Below are 20,074 nucleotides of genomic sequence, written 5' to 3' on the forward strand. Positions count from 1 at the left end.
TAAAGAGAAGGGAGGAAGGTTGGCTGCTACTGCATGGAGATTGGAATTGGAGAGGATAACTGTTAAGAGTTCAGTTAGGAGGTTAGTAGCTCTCTGGAGACAGTTCAGTTCAGTTCAGTCGCTCAGTCGTGTCCGACTCTTTGAGGCCCCTTGAATTGCAGCACGCCAGGCCTCCCTGTCCATCACCAACTCCCGGAGTTCACCCAAACTCATGTCCATTGAGTGGGTGACGCCATCCATCCATCTCATCCTCTGTCGTCCCCTTCTCCTCCTGCCCCCAATCCCTCCCAGCATCAGTCTTTTCCAATGAGTCAACTCTTCGCATGAGGTGGCCAAAGACAGTAGTGAAGCAGATACAGGCTCTGCTCCGGTTAGTGCCAGGCGGTCAGGCCAGAAATTAAACAAGAGACCTAAGTATGAATGGAGGGAGGAGTCAAGAATGCCGCCTAGGTTTCTGGCTTATGTGATTGGCTAGGTAAAGATGTTACTCACGAAGATAGGCTGCTTTGGAGGCGGGGCAAATCCGAAAGCAACGCCCCTCTGTGCCCCGCCCACCGGCGGTAGGATGGCATCGATTGGCTGTTTCGAGGAAGGCGCCAAAAACTGACAAGGCCGGTGGGCGGTGTTTCCTTACGTCCCTTCCCAGGGACTTCCGGGTCGCTGTTTTCCCAGGCCCCTACCACTCCGGAACTTCCGGCCAGGGCCGCCATTTTGACTTCGCGACCTTGGACTCCGGCTGCGCGTTATCTCCAGTCTACTCCGTGCCGTAATGTCTGTGCTGACTCCACTGCTGTTGAGAGGCCTGACAGGCCCTGCCCGGCGGCTCCCAGTGCCGCGTGCCCAGATACATTCCAAGCCGCCGCGGGAGCAGCTCGGGACCATGGTGAGGAGGGGGGCGGGAAGGGCATGGGAGATGCTGCAGGTGGGACTGAGGGTCCCGCGGCAGGTTGGGGGCCTGCCTAGTCTGGTGCGTTGCACCTCGAGGGTCACAGCGTAAAGGGGAGCAGCTGGGCTGGTTTGGGCGTCTGGAGAGCGACAGTCTGCCCCAGGGTCTCAGGTCAGACCACGTCAGTGCTGCCCTGTCGCTTCCTTGCTATGCAAGCTTCCTTAGCGCCCCCCGTTCCCCGCCCCCAGCCCTGAGCCTGTTTACACATCAGCTCATTGGGAGATGCCTGCGGGCTGTCAGCACTGTCGTTGTTAGTAATATTTGGGGGTGGGGAAGAGGACCCCAGCAGGCTTTAGTAATTCGCAGAAACGTGGGACAGTTTAACCCTTAATGACTTGCCCCTGTTTGGCTCTTCTGCGTTTGCCTCAGTGGCAGTTCTCGGCCTTGAATGCGAGTCTTCAGAATCCAGGTTAGTGGGCTTCCATGTAGGCGAAGAGCCCAGAGAGCGCTGCGGCGGCGGAGGAAAATACCTGACTGTAACTGCAGCCGAGTGCCTGCTGTGCGCCAGGCAGTGTGCTAAGACTGCCGCACTGGCCTCCTGCAGTCCTCCCAGTCACCCCGAGAGAGGGCCGCTATCTCCATTTCCTGGCTGAAATGGAGAGCTGAAATTTAGGAGCAGTGTACACCGATTCAGTGGACATGAACTTGGGCAAGGTCCAGGAGATGGTGAGGGAAGCCTGGCAGGCTGCTGTCCATGGGGTCGCGAAGAGTTGGACACCACTTGGCTCCTGAACAACAAAAACAATTGACTTGTCAAGTCACACCTCCAGTGGCACAGAAGGAATTTGAACTGAAGTATGACTCCAGGTCGTGCTGTGGCTTTCCTTAACTGCTTTGGGGGATATGCAAGTGGCTGTAAAAAGTCTTAGCTCTAGCCCCAAAAGTTGGGTAGGGAGAGGTTTTTAAGACAAGGAAGGAGAGGTGTATTTTGGAGTTTGTGGTCTGTGCAAAGTTCCTGGTGCGAAACAGGCCAGCTTCAAAGCAAGATTAGATCCTTGTCCCTCTCCCTTCACCTTGTAACCTGGGCTGACCCCTGCCGCCATATCTGATCCTTTACCTTAAGACCTAGAGTCGTCTCCCCTGGAGCCTGAATCTTGATTCCTGGAGCAAGTTCTCTGCCGTCTGGGAAGATTGCTCAGGCTCTGCGGAGCTCGAGGGAAACCTTACTCTGGGGGTTCCTTTTCTCTCGTGCTCTGTGTAGGATATCGCCATTGGGCTCACCTCCTGCTTCCTGTGTTTCCTCCTGCCTTCCGGCTGGGTCCTGTCACACATGGAGAACTACAAGAAGCGGGAGTGATGGGAGCTGTCCTCTCCCTCGCCCCGAGACCTGACCACCCCGGCCTTTCCTGATCATGTCTGCTGCATTCCTGGCCGGCCTCCCCTGGACCACGTCCTTCTGTTACAGTGACCTCTTCTGCAATCATGACGTCTTGATTTCTCCACGGTGACATCCTGGGACCACATGTATCTGTTTATAAGGCCCTGCTCAGTAGGGCCTCCCTTGCAACAATAAAGTCTATTTAAAGCGTGCTTCAAGGGGAATCCCCTCCCTGGTGGTCCAGTGGTTAGGACGCTGCGCTTTCATAGCGGGTGGGGTTGGGGGTTCGATCCCTCATTGGGGAACTAAGATCCACAAGCTGCACGGTGTGGCCAAAAAATAATAAAATTAGTAATAAACCCCACTTCAGAAACTCACCATGCCTTCAGCCTGGGCTCCTGCCTCCGTCCTTGAGTTGAGGATGGTGTCGGGTGGGGTGTGGAGAAGAGGGCCTGGCCGGCTGCACAGCTCTGCTGGCCCCCTGCGTTCTGGTAGGTCACGTGTGCTCAGCCTTGCTCCTTGATACCTGAGAGAGGTGCTTCCGTTGCGTGCTTTCCTTTGTGGTCGGGCAGCCTTTCTTGCTCCCCCTCTAGCTCCCTTGGTTGTGCCCAGCCCGAGGCTGTCTCAGTGTCTCTCCCAGTGGGGCCAGCTCTGTGGCTGGAAGCCCCTTCTCGGTGGTGCTAGCCGGCCCTGTCCTCTGTCCCTGGGCCCCGGCCGTTCCCAGGTGCTCGTTGCCCTCCTGGTGCCGCTGGGCCAGGTCACAGTATATTGCGTCGTTAGGTCACCCTGGGCCCCTTTAGCCCCATATCCATAAACGCTTATGCACTGACCGGTTTCCTCGTTCTCCCTGCCTGCCTCCGTGTACCTCCCCTGTTTGACTTGGAGAATTTGCTGCTCCTCCATCCATTCCCAGGGTCCTTCCTCCATGATTCTTCCTGGGGGCATCTCCTTAGCTGGGACAGGTATGTGAAGCGTGCTCCACTGAGCTGGAACTCTGCCTGCCAGTCTCTGAAAGGAAGGCTGTGACCCGCTGGATCCACCCCTGTAGTTCTTCTCTTTGCTGGGGTGACATGAATGATTTCTGAGCAGACACAGGCTCAGTGTCCCCTGTGGAGCTGCTGGATGGTGGGCAGAGATGCCAGGTGAAAGTGGAGGGGCTGTGGGTGCTTTAGGCCCTGGGTGTCAGAACACGCATCTCAGCAGCCCCTTCTCCGGGCTCGTTTCCTGATCTACGTTGACAGGAGCTGCAGGGAGACCCTGCTCACCGTCCCTTAGTCTTCCCTGGCCTTCGGGCGTGGTGCCCAGTGGCGCCTGGTTGCCGTGGGGAGGTTAGGCTGGGAGTCTGACACTCAGCTGCCTTGGCTTTCTGTGGTGCTCCACTGCCCTGCCGAGGGTTTGATTTCGGTGTCCCTCATTTTTGTGCCGCTGGATCCCCAGGGGACACAATGGTCCCCGTGGCCCGGGAGGGCTAAGGCCCAAAGCTGTGCATCTTGAACCACTCCTTGGACTGAAGGGCAGCCAGTGGTTACAGGCCAGATCTTCAGGAGCCTGGTCTGAGAAAGCCCTTAGGAAGCCCAGCAGCCCTTGCCGCTCTTGTGCTCCTGCACCTGCTGGGCACAGCAGTGAGCCAAGTGGGAGGGTCATGGACTTGGGGGTGGATGGGGGGCTTAGGACATGAGCTGTCGTGCTCAGACCCCATCTTCCCCTCGTCCTCAGTGTAGCCCCTGGGCCTTAAATCTGGTCACCGTTCGTGTCCCTCTCACCGCTAACCAAGTCAGAGGCCCAGGGACCAGTCTGTGTAGCGAGAGCAAGGTTCCCTGTGCCCCCAAACAGTGTCTTCTGCGTCTGTCTGTAGATCTCTGTCGGATCCTGAGTCTGGAGGGTGGGTGTCTATGTCCTGGTGTGCACGCAGCAGGTGCGGGCGTGTGGAGGGAAGGTTGCAGTCATGGCAGAGAATATAACGTCAAGCATAGTGGACCGGGAGTCAGGAGGCCTGGGTTTGAGGCCTGGCTTGGCCATTTACCACTTGACCTCGACCAAGTCAAGCCTCTCTGGGTGTCAGTTTTCATGACTGAAGTGAAGGTGGTGATGTGGCAGGAAGGAAAGTGTCCTTCCCCAAATGTCCATGCCCTAATCTCTGCACCCTTGTGACTATGTTACCGTCCTGGCAAAAGTGTGATGAAAATCAGGCATGCCGAACTGGGAGATTACCCCGTAGGCTGAGTGTAGTCACACGGGTCCTTCAGGTGAACCGGCAGAGATGCCCCTGCGGACTCTGCCTGCCCTGGGGCTTTGAAGATGGAGAAGGTGGGCTGTGTTCCAAGGAACACAGTGGCCTCTAGAAGCTGAGAAGAGTTCTCCGTTTATAGCCAGCAGGGACACAGGACCTCAGACCCAAGCTGCAAGGCAGCTAACAGCCTGTGTGAGTGGGAAGCAGACTCTCCCTCAGAACCCCTGGACGGGAGCACAGCCTACAGATAACCTTGATTTCATCTGATGAAACCCATACCAGACCTCTGACCTCTCACACTGCAGAACTAAACATTTGTGTTGTTCTAAACCACTAACTGGTGACTAGTTAACCACAGTAAGGAGCCATGCATCCTTCTGGTCCTGTGTGGCTGGATCCTCTGCAGACTTGAGGTGAATCTCAGTGTGAGACATCTGCAGGAGGCAGGTGTCCGAACAAGCACGGGTGGTGAGTCAGATGGGTGGTGCAAGTCCGAGGGTGGGGGCTTCTCTCTACACAGCCTCTGCCTCTGCTCACTCTCTGCCTTAGGTGGTGTGAACCCTGCAGACAAATAACTTCCCCGGCAGCTCCCGCTCAGCCTCATCAGCCTGGCTGCACCGTCAAAGCCTCGCTAGACCATAACTTTGGAGCCGGCTGCCTGTGGACGGTTGTACATCCCTGCAGTGGCATCTCCAGAGGTCCATTTCTGGGCTGGGCATGCCACTACTCTTCCCACCCGGGCAGCTGCCTGACCCCTAAGCCTGTCTTGGAAAAGATCGCCGGGGCCTCATCTTCCGCCCACCTTGAGGCTTTCTCCCACCCACGATCCCTCTGAGGATTTCGGCTTTCCCACGGCCTGTGCCATGGCCTCTTGCCTGGCCCCCTTCCCTGAGAAGCTGGGCGGGCCTGGAAGCCCCGTGGCTCTCTAGGGCCTCTGTACTGTCCTAAAACTCGTCTGTGGCTGAGGTCACAGAGTCCTGGGTTCTGCATGGGGTCTCTTCTCCCTCCAGCGGAGAGAATGCTATGGTCATGGATGCCTTGTCTGGACGCATCCCGAGCCTGTGAAGAGGCATCTATGCCCGGTCGGGTCTATGGAACATAAAGTCCTAGGCTGCTGCCCTTCACCTTTGTGACCTCCCAGCAGCAGCCTGAACCTGAGCAGCAGTGCTGCCTGGGTTCCATGATAGGCCTCCGCAGGCGGGACCAGCAGTGTGCGACCATTCATTTCTGGGTTTGTAAATTAGAAGGCAAAGGTGAATGTCTGGAGCTGGTGATTCCTGGCAAATATGCTATTGGGTTTTAGATGCTTCAGGATAGAGAAAACCCAAAAATGGTAAAAAGTAGCAGGAGAGATGGAATGAGGGTAAGAGAATAGTTCTCACCAAATTGACATGGAAAAGAGCAGGGCAAAAGTTGACCATCCTGGGACTGGATTAAGAGCCAAAGCTCCCCGCTGCCTGACAAGAGGGGGAGGGTGGGCAGCAGGCAGGAGAGCCCCTCAACTCCACACCCTGCATACACTGAGGGTGCAGATCCGTTCTCTGAGCCCCAAACCCTTGTGTTGAGGGAGACATTTACTTGGCGTTGGCAGCATGGCCGCAGTCCAGCACTGGACGGCAAACGGGATTCCTTCTCACCCTCCAGAGCAACTGTATTCTCTGTCCCCACATGAATCCCAATCCAGCTCCGCTTTGTATGCTCCCCACCCCCCAGACTCCCTAGTCAAAGTAAGGAGTGGGGGTAAAGGTGGAGTTGTCTTACAGCTATTTTCAAGATTTTGTAAAGCCAAAATAAAAATGCTTTTGTCATCAACTGCTCCTCATTTGGTAATACCAGTGCTGAGGGCTTCCCAGGTTGCTCAGCAGCAAAGAATTCACCTGCCAGTGGAGATGACGCAGGAGACCCGTGCTTGATCCCTGAGTCAGAAAGATCCCCTGGAGGAGAAAATGGCAACCCTCTCCGGTATCCTAGTCTTTAGAATCTCATGGACAGAGGAGCCTGGCGGGATGCAGTCCACAGGGTCGCAGAGTCGGGCACATCTGAACATGGCATGCACAAGCTACTGACTGAAGGGCTAACTGGCAGCTCCAGATCGCATTGGCAAAATTGGGGAAAGGAATGAATGTTTGGTGCACTGGGTGTGTGTGTGCTAAGTGGCTTTAGTCACGCCTGACTGTGACTCTATGGGCGATAGATAGCCTGCCAGGCTCCTCTGTCCATGGGATTCTCCAGGCAAGGATACTGGAGTGGGTTGCTATTTCCTCCTCCAGAGGATCTTCCCGACCCAGGGATCGACCTGCACCTCCTGCATCTCCTGCATTTCAGGCGGGTTCTTTCCCTCCAGTGTCACCCGAGAAGCCCAGTTTGGTAGGAATGGGATCCAAATGGGTAGCCCCTTTGCTTCCTTGAATCTGGAAGCAAACATAAGGATTGGTGACCTAGGAAATAGTAATTTGCAATGTTGCTGGGGCACAGACTTGGCATGTGTAGCGTTGCTGTGAGAGCGCCACTGTGGGCAGTGTGGTGAGCCCAGGCACCAACTGTCCCTGCCCCAGGACTGGATGTAGCTCATGAATATATTCATCCTATTCTGCACCTGTATTATCATGAACGGAGGGATCTGACTGGGGCTCAGACACGGCCTCCTCAAGTGCTAAGAGACCACTGTCATATCACGGAAAAGGCCCTCCATAGTGAAAGGCAAAAAACAAGTACCCCTGAAGGTGACTTCTCTAAATAACTGCATCTTCAGCATCCAAGGCCTTGACACTTTTTAAGTTTTTAGATAATTCACAGGTGATTTTAACAGATTACACAAAAAGATCCTGTGTATCCTTTACCCACTTCCCCCCACTGGTAACATCTTGCGTTTGAAGCTACAGTACAGCATATTCCAGGATCTCCATATATATTCAAGATAAAGAACACTTCTATCTCCACAAGGATGCTCCTGTTTCATTTTTATAACCACATCCACTTCCCTCCTGCCCCCTACTCAACCCTTGGGAACCACTAATCTGGTTTTCATTGGTTTAACTTTTATCTTAAAAAATCCTGATTTTCTCATAACCACAAGGGCAGGGAGTCCAAAGTTAGGTCGACCCTAAGGAACATGGTCTCTAGGTCAGAAGCAGGACACCAGAGTCCGCTCGGAACCGAGGCTCGGTGGAGGGGGGCGGTGAATTCCCAGAGCTCGGATATTAGCAGAATTCCCGGTCTCCTCGGCTAGGTGACCCTCATTGCATTGACCTGTCTTGAGTTCTGGAGCCCGCAGCGGGAATTGTCTTCCGTGATTTGAATTTCATTTTCCTGCTTATCTCAATAATACAATCCGCGTTTCAAACTCTAATGAAAAGAAAACTCAAGTGGCCCCAGGAAGCTCTTATCACCAACCGGCACATTGGGAGCCTGGGAAGATGGAGCCGAGCAAGTGTGCGGGAGGAGGGCGGGCGGGGACCGCCTTCACTTGCCCCGGCTTCGGCCGCTGCCGAACGCGACTGCGAGCCCCTCGGGTGACTACGCCCGAGGGGATCCCGTTGCTAGGGGCGTTACCAAGGAGGGGCCTCGAGGAGGCGCTGTCTTCCGGGGGGAGGCCAACTAGTAACCCGGAAGCGGTCGGCAGTGCGGCGCTGTTTAAAGATGGCGGCGGAGGAACCTCAGCAGCAGAAGCAGGAGCCGCTTGGCAGCGACTCCGAAGGTACCGACCAGGGGAGAGCCGCCCGGCCTGGGCTAGCGGGGGCGATGCCGGATGGCCGGTTCCCGAGAAAACCAGGGCTGGGGCGGCTGACGGCGAAGTGAGCGGAGGGCCCCTTCCCCCGCCTCCGCCGCCTCCCTTCCCCCTCACAATGGAAGGAGCCGCCGCCGCGACCCCTGGCCGGGCGGGCGGCGGGAGAGAAAGCGGGGCGGGCTCCAGCCCGCGACTCTTCCCTGTCGCGCGCTCCTGGGGCGGGGCCTAGGCCGCTCCGCCCCTCGACCCCCCGGCCCAGCCCCCTCCCCGCCGGGCGTCCGGCTCCCGGGTCCCCGGCTCTCCCGCCCCGGACCTGGCACTCAGGCCCGGGCCTAGTTCGGCCCCGTCTAGTCCGCCTCCACCAGAGCGGCCCGAGCCCGGGAGGGCGTCGAATTACGCCGGGCTGCGGAGCACAAAGGACTGGGCGGGCCGCTGGGGATGCTGCGGGCGGCCCGAGGTTGGGAGCGGCCGCAGGTGTGTGCCCCTGAGGGCAGCGCCCTTCGTTTCCGGTAGAGCCCCCTCTCCTAGCCTCGCAGCCCCTTGCTTCCTGTCTCGGCGTAGTTTCCTTAGACCCCTGAAGAGTTGGACCTCTCAAAACTACCCACCCTCTTTTCACCCCTGAGTTAGAAACTGGGGACTGAGGAGGTCACTAGGGTTGGGAGGGATGGCCCAGTTGCAGTGTAGTGTAGGGGGTGGGTGGAGGCCCAGCTGAGGCCCTGGGCTGCTCAAGATCAAAAGGATTGGCCTTAAAAGTCATTCAGCACACAGCTCCCCTTCTAAAAAACTGAGCTTTGGGGGACCTAGACCCGCCCCCCGCCCCCCAAGGGACTTGTTTAGGATCATGTAAGTTAAGAAAGAACCAGAGCCAGGATTCAGGTCTCCTGGCTCCTCACCAGTGGCTGCTTGGCATGGGGCCCACAGGGTGGACCCGCCCAACTCAGTGATGTGTATTGAACTAGGCCTCTTAAGACACCACCTCCTCACAGCATCACAGTGAAGGGGGGAAGGTGGTGGTATCTGTCTCTGTTCACAGCTGACCATGAGCCTCTGCAGTAAGGTGCCAGAGGAGTTATTGTGGTGAAGAGCCCAGGCTTTGCAATTTAGACAAACCTGGGTTTGACCACAGGTCTCCCTCTTCGTGACTTGGGGCAGATGATTTCACCTGTCTGCATTTTTCTTCTTTGTAAAATGGGCACCATTAAGAATACCCAGGATGGCAGGCGGAGGAATGGTGTGATTGAGTAAAGTAAAGCTCTCATCTAGCCGAAGATACTCTGCTTCCTCATCTGTCTTTCCTCAAGAGACCTGGCTCAGGGGCCTTCCGGGCTGCTGGGAAGTGATGTTACAGAGCAGGGGCAGAGGGCTTGTTCAAGCTGGAAGAGTGTACCCTGGGGGGCGGTCACCTTGGCCTGCTTACTTTATTTTTCACCATTTATTTATACTTACTTGGCTGTGCCGGGTCTCAGTTATGGCATGTGGGATCTAGTTCCCAGACCAGGGATTAAACCCAGGCCCCTTGGATTGGGAGCTCGGAGCCTTAGCCACTGGACCTCCAGGGAAGTCCCTGGCCTCCTCCCTTTAAAGATGAGAAAACTCATGCCCGGGAAGTGGAAGGACTTTGCCAAGATCCCACAGTTGGGGTGGAGCAGGGCATGACGCATGCTTCCAGATTGCATGTCTGCTCTCCTGGCCCGTTCTTGTCCTCGGCCCGGCTTCCTGGAGTGCGGAGAGCCAGGGCCCACTTGTACTCCTTGGCCTTCCTTCTTCCAGGTGTTAACTGTCTTGCTTATGATGAAGCCATCATGGCTCAGCAGGACCGAATTCAGCAAGAGGTGAGTGGCTGTGGCCAGTGGCCTTACTTTGGGGATACATTGGTTGGACTGAGGCCTACCGTTTGTCTCTCCTCCAGAAGCTCCCCCTCCCCAGGCTGAGCTGGTACTAGATGCCTTTATGGGGGGATGTGTGGCCCCTGTGCCCGGCAACTCTCAGCTAGATGTTCGGGCTGACAGGTGTGGGTCACTCCATTCGCCTGTCAGAATGTGATGGCTTCCCCACCCCGCAGATTGCTGTGCAGAACCCACTGGTCTCGGAGCGGCTGGAGCTCTCTGTCCTATACAAAGAGTATGCTGAGGACGACAACATCTATCAACAGAAGATCAAGGTGGGAGCCTGGCCGAGGGCTCAGGAGCCTGGCCGCTTTAGACCTGAGCTTGGCTGGGCCTGGCCTCAGAGGGTCGGATGGTGGGAAGCCCTCTGGTCACTGGTTCACAGGTTGGCAGAGTCTGGAACCAAAAAGACCTTGATTCAGATCCTGACGCTGCCACATGGCAGCTGTATCCTCAGCAGCTCCTTCGATGTCTCAGAGCTGTGGAGACCTCAGCTGTGAAATCAGGGTGATGAAAGCAAGGGTGCTTGTGAGGTTGCGGGAGATGACGCCTGGGGGGCCTGGTGCCGGCTGTGGGGAGCCTGTGGTCTCAGTGTTCACGGGGGGTGGGGGGGTGCTGGCGGGCGGAGGCTGGCTAGTGGGGGAGGGTGCCGGCGGAGACACAGTCTTGCCCCCTGCTTCCGTGGAGAGGCAGGCAGCACTGGGGAGAGGGGCCCCTGGATCTTCGTGTAAGGCCCTGGTGCCTCCCTTAGAAACTGAGGTAAGTCCCTTAACCACTCACTTCCTTCTCTGTGAGCTGGGGGTCTGAAATGTGACAGTGAGTGTGTATATACAGTGTCTCCTGGGCACAGCCTGCTGCTGCTAAGTCACTTCAGTCGTGTCCGACTCTGTGCGACCCCATAGACAGCAGCCCACCAGGCTCTGCTGTCCCTGGGATTCTCCAGGCAGGAACACTGGAGTGGGTTGCCATTTCCTTCTCCAGTGCATGAAAGTGAAAGTGAAGTCGCTCAGTCGTGCTCAACTCTTAGCGACCCCATGGACTGCAGCCTACCAGGCTCCTCCGCCCATGGGATTTTCCAGGCAAGAGTACTGGAGTGGGGTGCCAGTGCCTTCTCCGGGGCATAGCCTGAGGGTTTAGTAAATGCTACTCCTCTCCCTTCTCCCCCAAAGATCAGAGCTGCTTAGACTCTTCCACCTGCAAGGTTGGCCTTTGGGGTTAGCCATTTGAGGGGCCAGGCAGGTAACCCAGGTGACTGGAGGTGGCCAGGTCAGGCGGTGAACAGTGGTACCGCAGCCCGGCTCTCCAGTAGCAGGTGGTGGAGCCTCATGGGGTGAATGGGAGCATCCGTGCCTGTCACTCCATTAGTGCTTCCGAGACCAGCCAGAAATGATTTTGTTGTAAAATCTCCAGACTCCTGACAGTTGCCAGCTGATTGACATTTAAAGTGGGCCAGACAGCACACGTGCAGGCCAGAGCCCGCTGCGTGTGGCCTGTGGGCACCTCTGCCCCTGCTCAGGGTGCTCACGGTTTACCCTGGAGGCCTCTGGAGAGAAGAAGGCCCGGGCTCTGGGGCCCGACAGACCTGACGTGAAGTCCCGGCTCCTCCTCCTGTGTGACCTTGGGCAGCAACACTGGCCTTCTTGGGGCCTCTGTTGATCTGCCAGCTCTGCGTGGAGAGGCCTGTCTTGTGGGGTGGGCGTGAGGCTTGCAGGAGAGGACGGTGGTCAGGTGTGGAGCCCAGTGCCTGGGAGGCGGTGAGTCCCTCCTCTTCTCCGTGTGGTGGGCTGGCGGGGCACAAGGCCTGCCTGTCCCACGGGGCCACCCCAGTAAAGTGGACAGGCCACGCCTCTCAGGTTCTTCCCCTGAGTCAGTCGGCAGATGTTCAAGCGTCAGCTCCTAGGAGGAGCCCAAGCGCAGACAGCAGGGCCCGGGCTCCTGTGCCGTGGCTCCTCTGAGAAGTGGGCCCCGGGGGTGCGCGTGGAAGGACAGTGGGCCTGGCACGGGGTAAGTGCTCAGAAGAGTTCTGGTTGCAGCAGGGATTTGGGCTCTTTGTATGCATTTTGTCCCACTTTGACACTTAGGAGCACACCCTGGGGGCCAGGCAGTTTAGGCTCTGGACATAGTGATGACTACAGCTGCCAAGTTACCATGGCGGTTCAGAGTGGAAAGACAGCCGTTAAGGCAACTCACATGCGTGGCAGAGGTGGTGAGTGCTGTGGACAAAAGTCAAGAGTGAAGCTGCCCGAGGAGATGGGGGTGGGGATTTGCAGGTTTACCTAGGGTGGTGTCTGATGAACTGAAAGAGGCCAGCGAGCAAGGCGGGGCGGCCATCCGGGCGGAGCGGGAGGTGGCCAGCGTGGTGGGAGCAGAGTGGATGGGAGACACAGGGCTTGGAGCCGAGAAGGGATTCGGAGGGAGCTGCGTGTTTACTGGGTGTCTGTGGTCACTGGTGCCGCGGTGGGGAGAGACTGAGCAGTGAGTGAGGTGCAGGCAGGGAGACCGTGTGGAAGCTTTTGCGATGAAACTGGCCCTAGATGGAGTTGGATGGGGCAGCGGCGCAGCCCGTGTGAGGAGAGACTGACGCGGGCAGAGTGGCAGGGTCTGCCCTGGGTGGCGGGGGAAGTGATGGCGGAGTCTGCTTGGCTGGGAGGGTTTGACTCCGCGGCGAAAAGGTGGGGAGCTGAGGCAAGGCAGGGAAGGCCCTGAGGTCAGAAGCCGCCTGTTGGCTGGGCGGTTCAGAGGCTGTGCAGCCCAGGCAGTTGAGTGGAGCGGGGAGAAGTGGGCGGATGAAGAATTATGTTTAAATCCCAGGAGGTCAGGAGACAGCCAGCGCTAGGGCTGCCCCAGGCCTGAACAGGTTGTGCTCACGCAGCAGGGGCTGTGGGTGGTCACTGGCGTGACTATCTTCTGGCAGGTGACACACGGGTCTTGAGGAAGGGTGTGTGGTTGGGTGGCGGCCATGACCACCATGGGTAAGTGAGGAGGGGCAGCGTTGAGGTTGGAGGGCATGGAGAGGGTAGGGGAGGAGTGAAGAAGGGGGTTCGCGGCACCACACCTGTGGGTGCAGGGGGATGCTGCTCAGCAACGGTCTAGGGGGAGTGGGTTTGACCTTCGGACTTAGGAGGGCATCTGTGACCTTCGCTAGAGTAGAAGCCGGCTGGGCTTGCGTACCCAGCAGAAAAGAAACGGAGACAGTGGCACAGGCAGCTTCAGGAGCAGTGCTGCCCTGTGGGAGAGCAGAGAGGTGGGGAGGTGGCTGCAAGGGAATTCGTGGGGAGCAGAGCATTTGTTTATAGGCAGTGGGGCCAGTTGGTCGGGAAAGAGGAGCTGATGATGGGGGGGGCGGAGGGCAGACTTCAGGAACCGTGTCCTGAGTCCAAGGGAACGTGGCTCTGGGAGCAGCCTCGGACTTTGCAGGGATGGAGAGCAAGGCCCTGGGAAGCGGGGGACAGGGTGCCATGGGGATGACGGCTTCTTAGTGGAAGTCCCCAGGGAGCACAGTCATCGGGAGGATGACTGGCTGGGGGCTTAAGATATGGGGAAAAGGCATGAAATAGGCGTCAGGAGGAAGGAGAGGGTGCTCAGGCCTGGGGAGTGAGGCCTGGTTGCCGGACAGTGCCAAGGGCCAGACCCCCGACTCCTGAGGGGAGATTGAACAGACAGGAGGAACTCCATTGAGCTGGGGAGGAAACTGGGAAAGAGTGAACCAGTACCTGGGAGCAGGCAGAGCAGGGATTAGATGGAGGTGAGGGGGCTGCCTCCCGCCCCAGGCCTGTGCAACGGGGGCCCCCAGCACGGCACTGTGCCGTATACACTAACTTGTTTGCCCTGGAGCTCTCAGGGTTTGAAAGGCTATACACTGGAAAAGCTGCATCTGTCAAGGACCCATTCACTTGCCTGGTTTTATGAAACAGTAGACCTTTAGGCCCAGCAGCATGGCACGCCTAGCGGCTGATGACCACTTTGGTGACTGATGTAACCAATGTGTCTATAATTCATGTTCCTGAGGCTCGGGGGCTCCTGGCAGCGGGTTGCTAAGTGACCCCCATTATCGGAGTCAGCAGCCAAGGACGGCAGGAGGCTGTTGTGGTGTGACCTCTGTTGGGGGTATTTCCTGGGCCTGCCCTCTTTCCACCAGATGTTGATGAGCACGGGGTGGGGTGGGGGCTGCCTCTCCGCAGGACCTCCACAAAAAGTACTCATACATCCGCAAGACCAGGCCTGATGGAAACTGTTTCTATCGCGCTTTCGGATTCTCCCACTTGGAGGCGTTGCTGGACGACAGCAAGGAATTGCAGCGGTGAGGAGGCGTGGCAGGGAGGTTCCGTTGGTGGCTGGGGGGTGCGGTTCCCCGTGAGGCCCAGTGATGGCCTGGGCCCTGCCGGGCCTGGTCTGCCGGCCTAGGAGCCTGGGGCGCCTTGTCTCCCGCCCGTCCACAGGTTCAAGGCTGTGTCTGCCAAGAGCAAAGAGGACCTGGTGTCCCAGGGCTTCACTGAGTTCACAATTGAGGATTTCCACAACACGGTGAGGCCAGCTGCCCCACGCGGGGTCGGCCAGGGTGGCGGGTGGTGGCCTGGCGGTGACAGGGGTGACCCGTCTCCCCCCTTGTCTCTCCCTCTGTCCCCCTTGGGCGCAGTTCATGGACCTGATCGAGCAGGTGGAGAAGCGGACCCCCGTGGCTGACCTGCTGGCCTCCTTTAATGACCAGAGCACCTCGGACTACCTGGTGGTCTACCTGCGGCTGCTCACCTCAGGCTATCTGCAGCGCGAGAGCAAGTTCTTTGAGCACTTCATCGAGGGCGGGCGCACCGTCAAGGAGTTCTGCCAGCAGGTGCTGCCCCTCCCTGCCCCTCGGCTGTGGGCCCCTTTTCCCCTGAGTGCCCCCTGAGCCGCCCTGTGCCACAGGAGGTGGAGCCTTCCCTGGGGGGGGCCCGGGTAGGGGGGTGGCCGAGCGCCCCCTGAGCCTCCCTGTGCCGCAGGAGGTGGAGCCCATGTGCAAGGAGAGCGACCACATCCACATCATCGCGCTGGCCCAGGCGCTCAGCGTCTCCATCCAGGTGGAGTACATGGACCGCGGCGAGGGTGGCACCACCAACCCCCACGTCTTCCCCGAGGGCTCCGAGCCCAAGGTCTACCTGCTCTACCGGCCCGGACACTACGACATCCTCTACAAGTAGGGCCGCCCGGCCTGCCACGCTGCCCGCCCGCCCCTCTGCCAGGCGCTAGACATGGACAGAGGTTTTCTTGTGGTTGTAAATGGTCATACTTCACTCCCCCAACCCCTTCCCTGTCACACGACCTCCCGTGTTTTATTAAAGGGGACGCTGGTGGTGAGCCGCGTGTGTGCGTGTCCCTGCTCGGCTGCTGCCCACCTGGCTGCTCTGTGTCTGGCTGCCCCCTTCCCCTCAGGTGGGTTCCTCTCAGCCTTTCACCTGTCCACCCCCAAACCTCCCCGCCAGGAGCAGTTTTGAGGGGTCTGGGCCTCTCGGGGACCCTTCCTGGTTATTGGGGTTCTGCTTCCTTCCCTTCAGGCCACCATGCCTTCCCTGTTTAGCTGGCCAGGGCTTTCCCTGGGGACCCAGGAGCACCGAAGCTTCTAGCTGCTCCCTCCTGGGCCCTGCCCCCACCCTGCTGTCCTGGCCGGAGCTCCGGCCACCTGCCCTCTATCAGGGCTCTGCGTGGTGGAGTCCTGGGTGGAGAGGGACCGCATGATGCTGCATCCTGGCTCAGGGCAGAGGGAGGCGTGGGGGTGCCCCAGGGCACCCCAGCTGGTGCCAGCCAGGCGGGGGAGGGGCAGTCCCCCAGCCTGTGCGTGGTCCCCTGTCCCCAGGTCTAGCCTCAGGTTGAGTGGGGCTCTCCAGGCCGCCGTTCTCCCCGCTCTGCTCCCCTCGGCTCCCTGCTCATGCCTGCTTTGCACCCCCACTGCTTGGGCCACGGTGTCTGCACTGCCTTCCTTTCTGCCTTCACCTCGTCTCTCACCCCTGCCCCCTCCCCGGCACCTGTGGGGTCTCAGCCCCCAGGCTGTGAGCTTCTTGGGGGCAGGCCCTCAATAAATGTGACGTGCTGCTGCCCACCTCTGCTGTCAACCTCGTGCCTCCCCTTGCCTGGCTCACCGAGAGCTCTTGCCCTCCCCTGGATGCCAAAGCAGCTGTCCACACCTGGGCTCCCTCCCTCACCCCCAGCAGAGCTGGGACAGTCGGAGCTGCAGCAGTAGTGGTCTTTATTAGGCTCCTGACGGGGCGGAGGGTGTAGGGGAAGGATAGGGTGGCCCCGCCAGGCCCCACTGCAGGCTTCGGAGACTTAGAGCTGGGAGCGTGGTCCGGCAGGCCCAGGGGAGTCTGCAGGCAAACACGAGAGGTCAGAGCAGTGGCCCGTGGACTGCCCCGGCCTCCCAGGCTGCCTCCCTGGCTTCTTTCCCTGCGTGGGGGTGAGCAGGTGTTAGTGGGCATGAGGTTAGTGGGCAGCCACACAAAGGGCCAGGCCCTGCTTACCAGTCCTGGTCAGGGTGGGCAGCATCACGCTGGAAGGCAGAGGACAGTGAGAGCCTGTCCTGGGTGGACGGGGCGGGACAGGGGCTGGCGGGGGTGCGGTGGGGGCAGGAGGCACCTACCGACCGGGAAGTAGTGGGGGAGGCGTTCTCGGTAGATGTTCTCGTCCTTCTCCAGGAACACGCAGATGATCAGCCGGTCCACCTGCATCAGGGCCTGTTGAGCCTGGGCGGAAGCGGCCGGCTCCCCGGCTCCTGGGCCTTAACCACCACCCTCGCTGCTGTGGGGTTTCCCCTGCCCTGTCCTTGGGGCACTCTTCAACCTGGGTTTAGAGCTCGGGCTACAGAAGGGGCTCGTGGCGTGGTGTGCGCCCCGCTATCCCTTTCTCGAAGTGCCCTGTGCCCTGGCCGCAGGGGAGGAAAACGCCCTGAGTAAAAGAGGACGCAGAGAGCAAGCGCGAGCCCAGGGCCCCGAGCGGGCACTCTGCACACTCCTTGGCGATGACGGGTGGGGCTGGTCACATGCGCCCCGCCGCCCACCTCCGTCCACTCCCTTCGGCTGGACCCAGGCCTCACCTTGTCTTTGTGCTGCTCTAGCCACTCGCGCAAAGCGGTCAGCACTACCTCGGCCGCCGCCTCATTGGGGTACCCTGAGGACGGGACCGTGGGCCCCAGTGAGTCTCGAGCTCCGCCCCTCGCCGCTCCGCCCTGCCCCGCCCACTCCCGGCGTCCCGGCGTCCCGGCCCGCGCACCGCCCATCTGCGCCCTTCCTCTTATAGACCCTACTCACCGAACACTCCAGTGGATATGCAGGGGAACGCCTAGGGATGAGGGGTAGTGAGAAGGGGCTGGGGACAGCGTCACTCTTCGCTCCGCCTCCCGCTAGGCCGCCCCCCGCCCCGCCCCCTCCCGCCTCCCCGCCCCTCACCGCCGAGCGGAGCCGGTGCTCCAGCAGCAGGTCGAGGCTGCTCAGGTAGCAGCTGCGGAGCTCGGCAGCCTGGCTGGCACTCGGCTCTCCGTGGGCGATGGGTCCCACCGTGTGGATGACATCTGTGGGAGGGGGTGAGGTCAGACCGGTCAGAGCTCCTGGCGGTCTTTGGCTTTCCCTCCTGCCGGCCTGGGCCCCGGTGGTGGTTTAGTCGCTAAGTCGTGTCCGACTCTGTGACCCCATGGACTGTAGCCCGCCAGGCTCCTCTGTGCATGGGATTCTCCCGGCAAGAAGACTGGGGTGGGTTGCCATTTCCTTCTCCAGGGGATCTTCCCAACCCAGGGATCGAACCCAGATCTCCCTCATTGCCGGCGCATTTTTTACCAACTGAGCCACCAGGGAAGCCCCTGGGCCCTGGAAGGGACAGGAAACAAGCACCCTCCTCCCCAAATTCTGATCTTCCCCGGGTAGGGACCCCACCCATAATTCACACCTGTACAGATAGGCCAGCCTACGCAGGCCCCCCACCCCACATCTGTCTGGACCCGGCTGAAAGAATTGGACGTTGTTGCCTCCTTAGCTATTCCCCTCACTTAGTCCTTGCCGCTCCCAGCCTCTGCGCATGCCCTCCACACACCTGCTTCCTGGGATCTGCGAGGAGGGGCCAGGTCCTGGCACTTAAGTGCCCCCGGAGGAGGCCTCCAGCAATTCTGTCGGGGGTACACCCCTAGTCCCGAGTTACACTAATTACGCAAGGCGTCCTGTCTGCGCCCCACGGGCTGGGGGTGTCGGGGACTCACACTTGGCCGGCAGCCGATAGCCACAGGTGATCTTGGCCTTGCCAGTCTCGCAGTTCTGCAGGGTCCGGCACTCGTCGGTGAGCAGCGGTCCGGCGGCCCGGTGGATGCAGCCGTCCACTGCAGGGAACCGGGCAGTGAGTGGCGGGGCTCCCAGCTACCCGCTGAGTCCGTTTTACAGAGAAGGCCGAAGCCCACGGAAAGAAGACTCCAATCCCTGGGCTGTGCCGGGACTCACCCGGCCCCGAGGCCCTGGGTTCACTCTCCCGCGGCCTCCAGACGCTCCCTCACCCCTCCACCCTCTTCCTGCACCCCCCGGTCCCACACTTGTTTCACAGCTGGGAAAACGGAGGCGTAGACGGCGGCCAGAGCGGACCGCGGCGGGAGCCGGCGCAGACCTGCCGGCAGGGGGCGCGACCCGTCCGCCCTGCTCTTTCCTGGGCGCGCGGCAGGGGCGCAGGTGGGGCCGGGGTCTCCCTGGTCAGAGGCGGCGCCGGGACTCGGGAGGCGGGTCCGAGCGACAGGATCCGCAGCCAGAGCCAGACAAGGGGGAAAATCCGCCCTCCCGGCCGCGGGGCCCGCTGCCAGTCGCCACCTTCGCGGGAGGAGCCTGGGATCCGAAGGCGGGGCCCTCTCGGACCCGCTTTACATGTCTGACTCTTGTGACCCCATGGACTGTAGCCCGCCAGGCTCCTCTGTCTATGGGATTCTCCAGGCAAGAAGACTGGAAAGTGAAAGTCGCTCAGTCGTGTCTGACTCTTTGCGACCCCATGGACTATGCAGTCCAGGCCAGAACACTGGAATGGGTAGCCTTTCCCTTCTCCAGGGCATCTTCCCGACCCAGGGATCGAACCCAGGTCTCCCTCATTGCGGGCGATTCTTCACCAGCTGAGCCACAAGGGAAGTCCAAGAATACCGGGGTGGGTAGCCTATCCCTTCTCCAGGGCATCTTCCCGACCCAGGAATCCAACCGGGGTCTCCTGCATTGCAGGTGGATTCTTTACCAGCTGAGCTATCAGGGAAGACTACTGGAGTGGGTTGCCATTTACAAATTCTTAAGACGGTGGCTCAGAGGGTAAAGCATCTGCCTGCGAATGCGGGAGACCTGGGTTCGATCCCTAGGTCGGGAAGATGCCCTGGAGAAGGTAATGGCAACCCACTCTGTTACTCTTGCCTGGAAAATCCTATGGACGGAGAAGCCTGGTAGCCACCGTCCATAGGGTCGCAGAGTCGGACACGACTGAGCGACTTCACTCATTCACTTACTCAAGACACATTACAGACGCGGACACTGAGGCCACCTAGATACAAGAGGCCGATCCGACGGGGGCCTTGAGCTAGGTCTTCCAGCTCCTTCCTGCGCCACGCGGGAGGGTGGTCCGCGCCGCGCAGGTGTCTCTGGGCGCGCACCCAAGCTCATTAACGAGTCGCCTCGTTAGTGCATCCGGCTTAATTGGGGCCGGGCCTGGGCTTGTTTATCCGAGGGCAGCTCTAGGGCCTCACCAGCGACCCTGGGGACCCGGACCCAGATAAACAAGTCGTCGTGGGCGCGGCAGGAGGCGTGGAAGAGACGCTTCTTCTCCCTGACCTCTCCAGGCTGCTGAGGCTCCGAGGGAGAGGCGGGGTCAGCCTCGCGAAGAGTCAAATTCAGACTCGCCCCTCATTGGCTGCGGCACCTTGGCAAGCCCTTTCCCCTTTCCCAGAGCTTCCTCTGCCTCAACAGAAAGATTGGGGCAGTGACCACTTCCCCCACCA

General features: G+C 59.6%; 3 protein-coding genes across 4 annotated transcripts in view; 2 read left to right on the forward strand and 1 right to left on the reverse strand.

The window, feature by feature from the left end:
* The first annotated feature begins 690 nt into the window (after positions 1-690).
* Positions 691-2,476, forward strand: LOC133241396 (cytochrome c oxidase subunit 8A, mitochondrial). Its single transcript, XM_061406826.1, has 2 exons — positions 691-883; positions 2,148-2,476. Exons 1-2 carry the CDS (start codon positions 770-772, stop codon positions 2,241-2,243), a joined length of 210 nt encoding a protein of 69 aa, XP_061262810.1. The 5' UTR covers positions 691-769; the 3' UTR covers positions 2,244-2,476.
* A 5,633-nt stretch (positions 2,477-8,109) lies between these two features.
* On the forward strand, positions 8,110-15,441 carry OTUB1 (OTU deubiquitinase, ubiquitin aldehyde binding 1). Its single transcript, XM_061406825.1, has 7 exons — positions 8,110-8,191; positions 9,992-10,053; positions 10,284-10,382; positions 14,289-14,407; positions 14,547-14,631; positions 14,744-14,938; positions 15,087-15,441. Exons 1-7 carry the CDS (start codon positions 8,134-8,136, stop codon positions 15,282-15,284), a joined length of 816 nt encoding a protein of 271 aa, XP_061262809.1. The 5' UTR covers positions 8,110-8,133; the 3' UTR covers positions 15,285-15,441.
* Positions 15,442-16,310: 869 nt separating this feature from the next.
* Positions 16,311-20,074, reverse strand: part of MACROD1 (mono-ADP ribosylhydrolase 1) — a 154,373-nt gene continuing 150,609 nt past the window's right edge. Inside the window, exons 5-11 of one of the 2 annotated variants that reach the window (XM_061406824.1) lie at positions 18,323-18,439; positions 17,523-17,644; positions 17,385-17,415; positions 17,171-17,244; positions 16,718-16,799; positions 16,599-16,627; positions 16,311-16,445 (exon numbers count right to left, since the gene is read on the reverse strand). In XM_061406824.1, coding sequence (XP_061262808.1) covers positions 16,623-16,627; positions 16,718-16,799; positions 17,171-17,244; positions 17,385-17,415; positions 17,523-17,644; positions 18,323-18,439 — 431 coding nt within the window. In that variant the 3' untranslated portion in view covers positions 16,311-16,445; positions 16,599-16,622. The remainder of the gene's footprint in view (positions 16,446-16,598; positions 16,628-16,717; positions 16,800-17,170; positions 17,245-17,384; positions 17,416-17,522; positions 17,645-18,322; positions 18,440-20,074) is intronic. The other variant, XM_061406823.1, reaches the window with a different exon arrangement.

This window comes from Bos javanicus, chromosome 29, assembly GCF_032452875.1.
Source record: "Bos javanicus breed banteng chromosome 29, ARS-OSU_banteng_1.0, whole genome shotgun sequence".
NCBI classification, from domain to species: domain Eukaryota; kingdom Metazoa; phylum Chordata; class Mammalia; order Artiodactyla; family Bovidae; genus Bos; species Bos javanicus.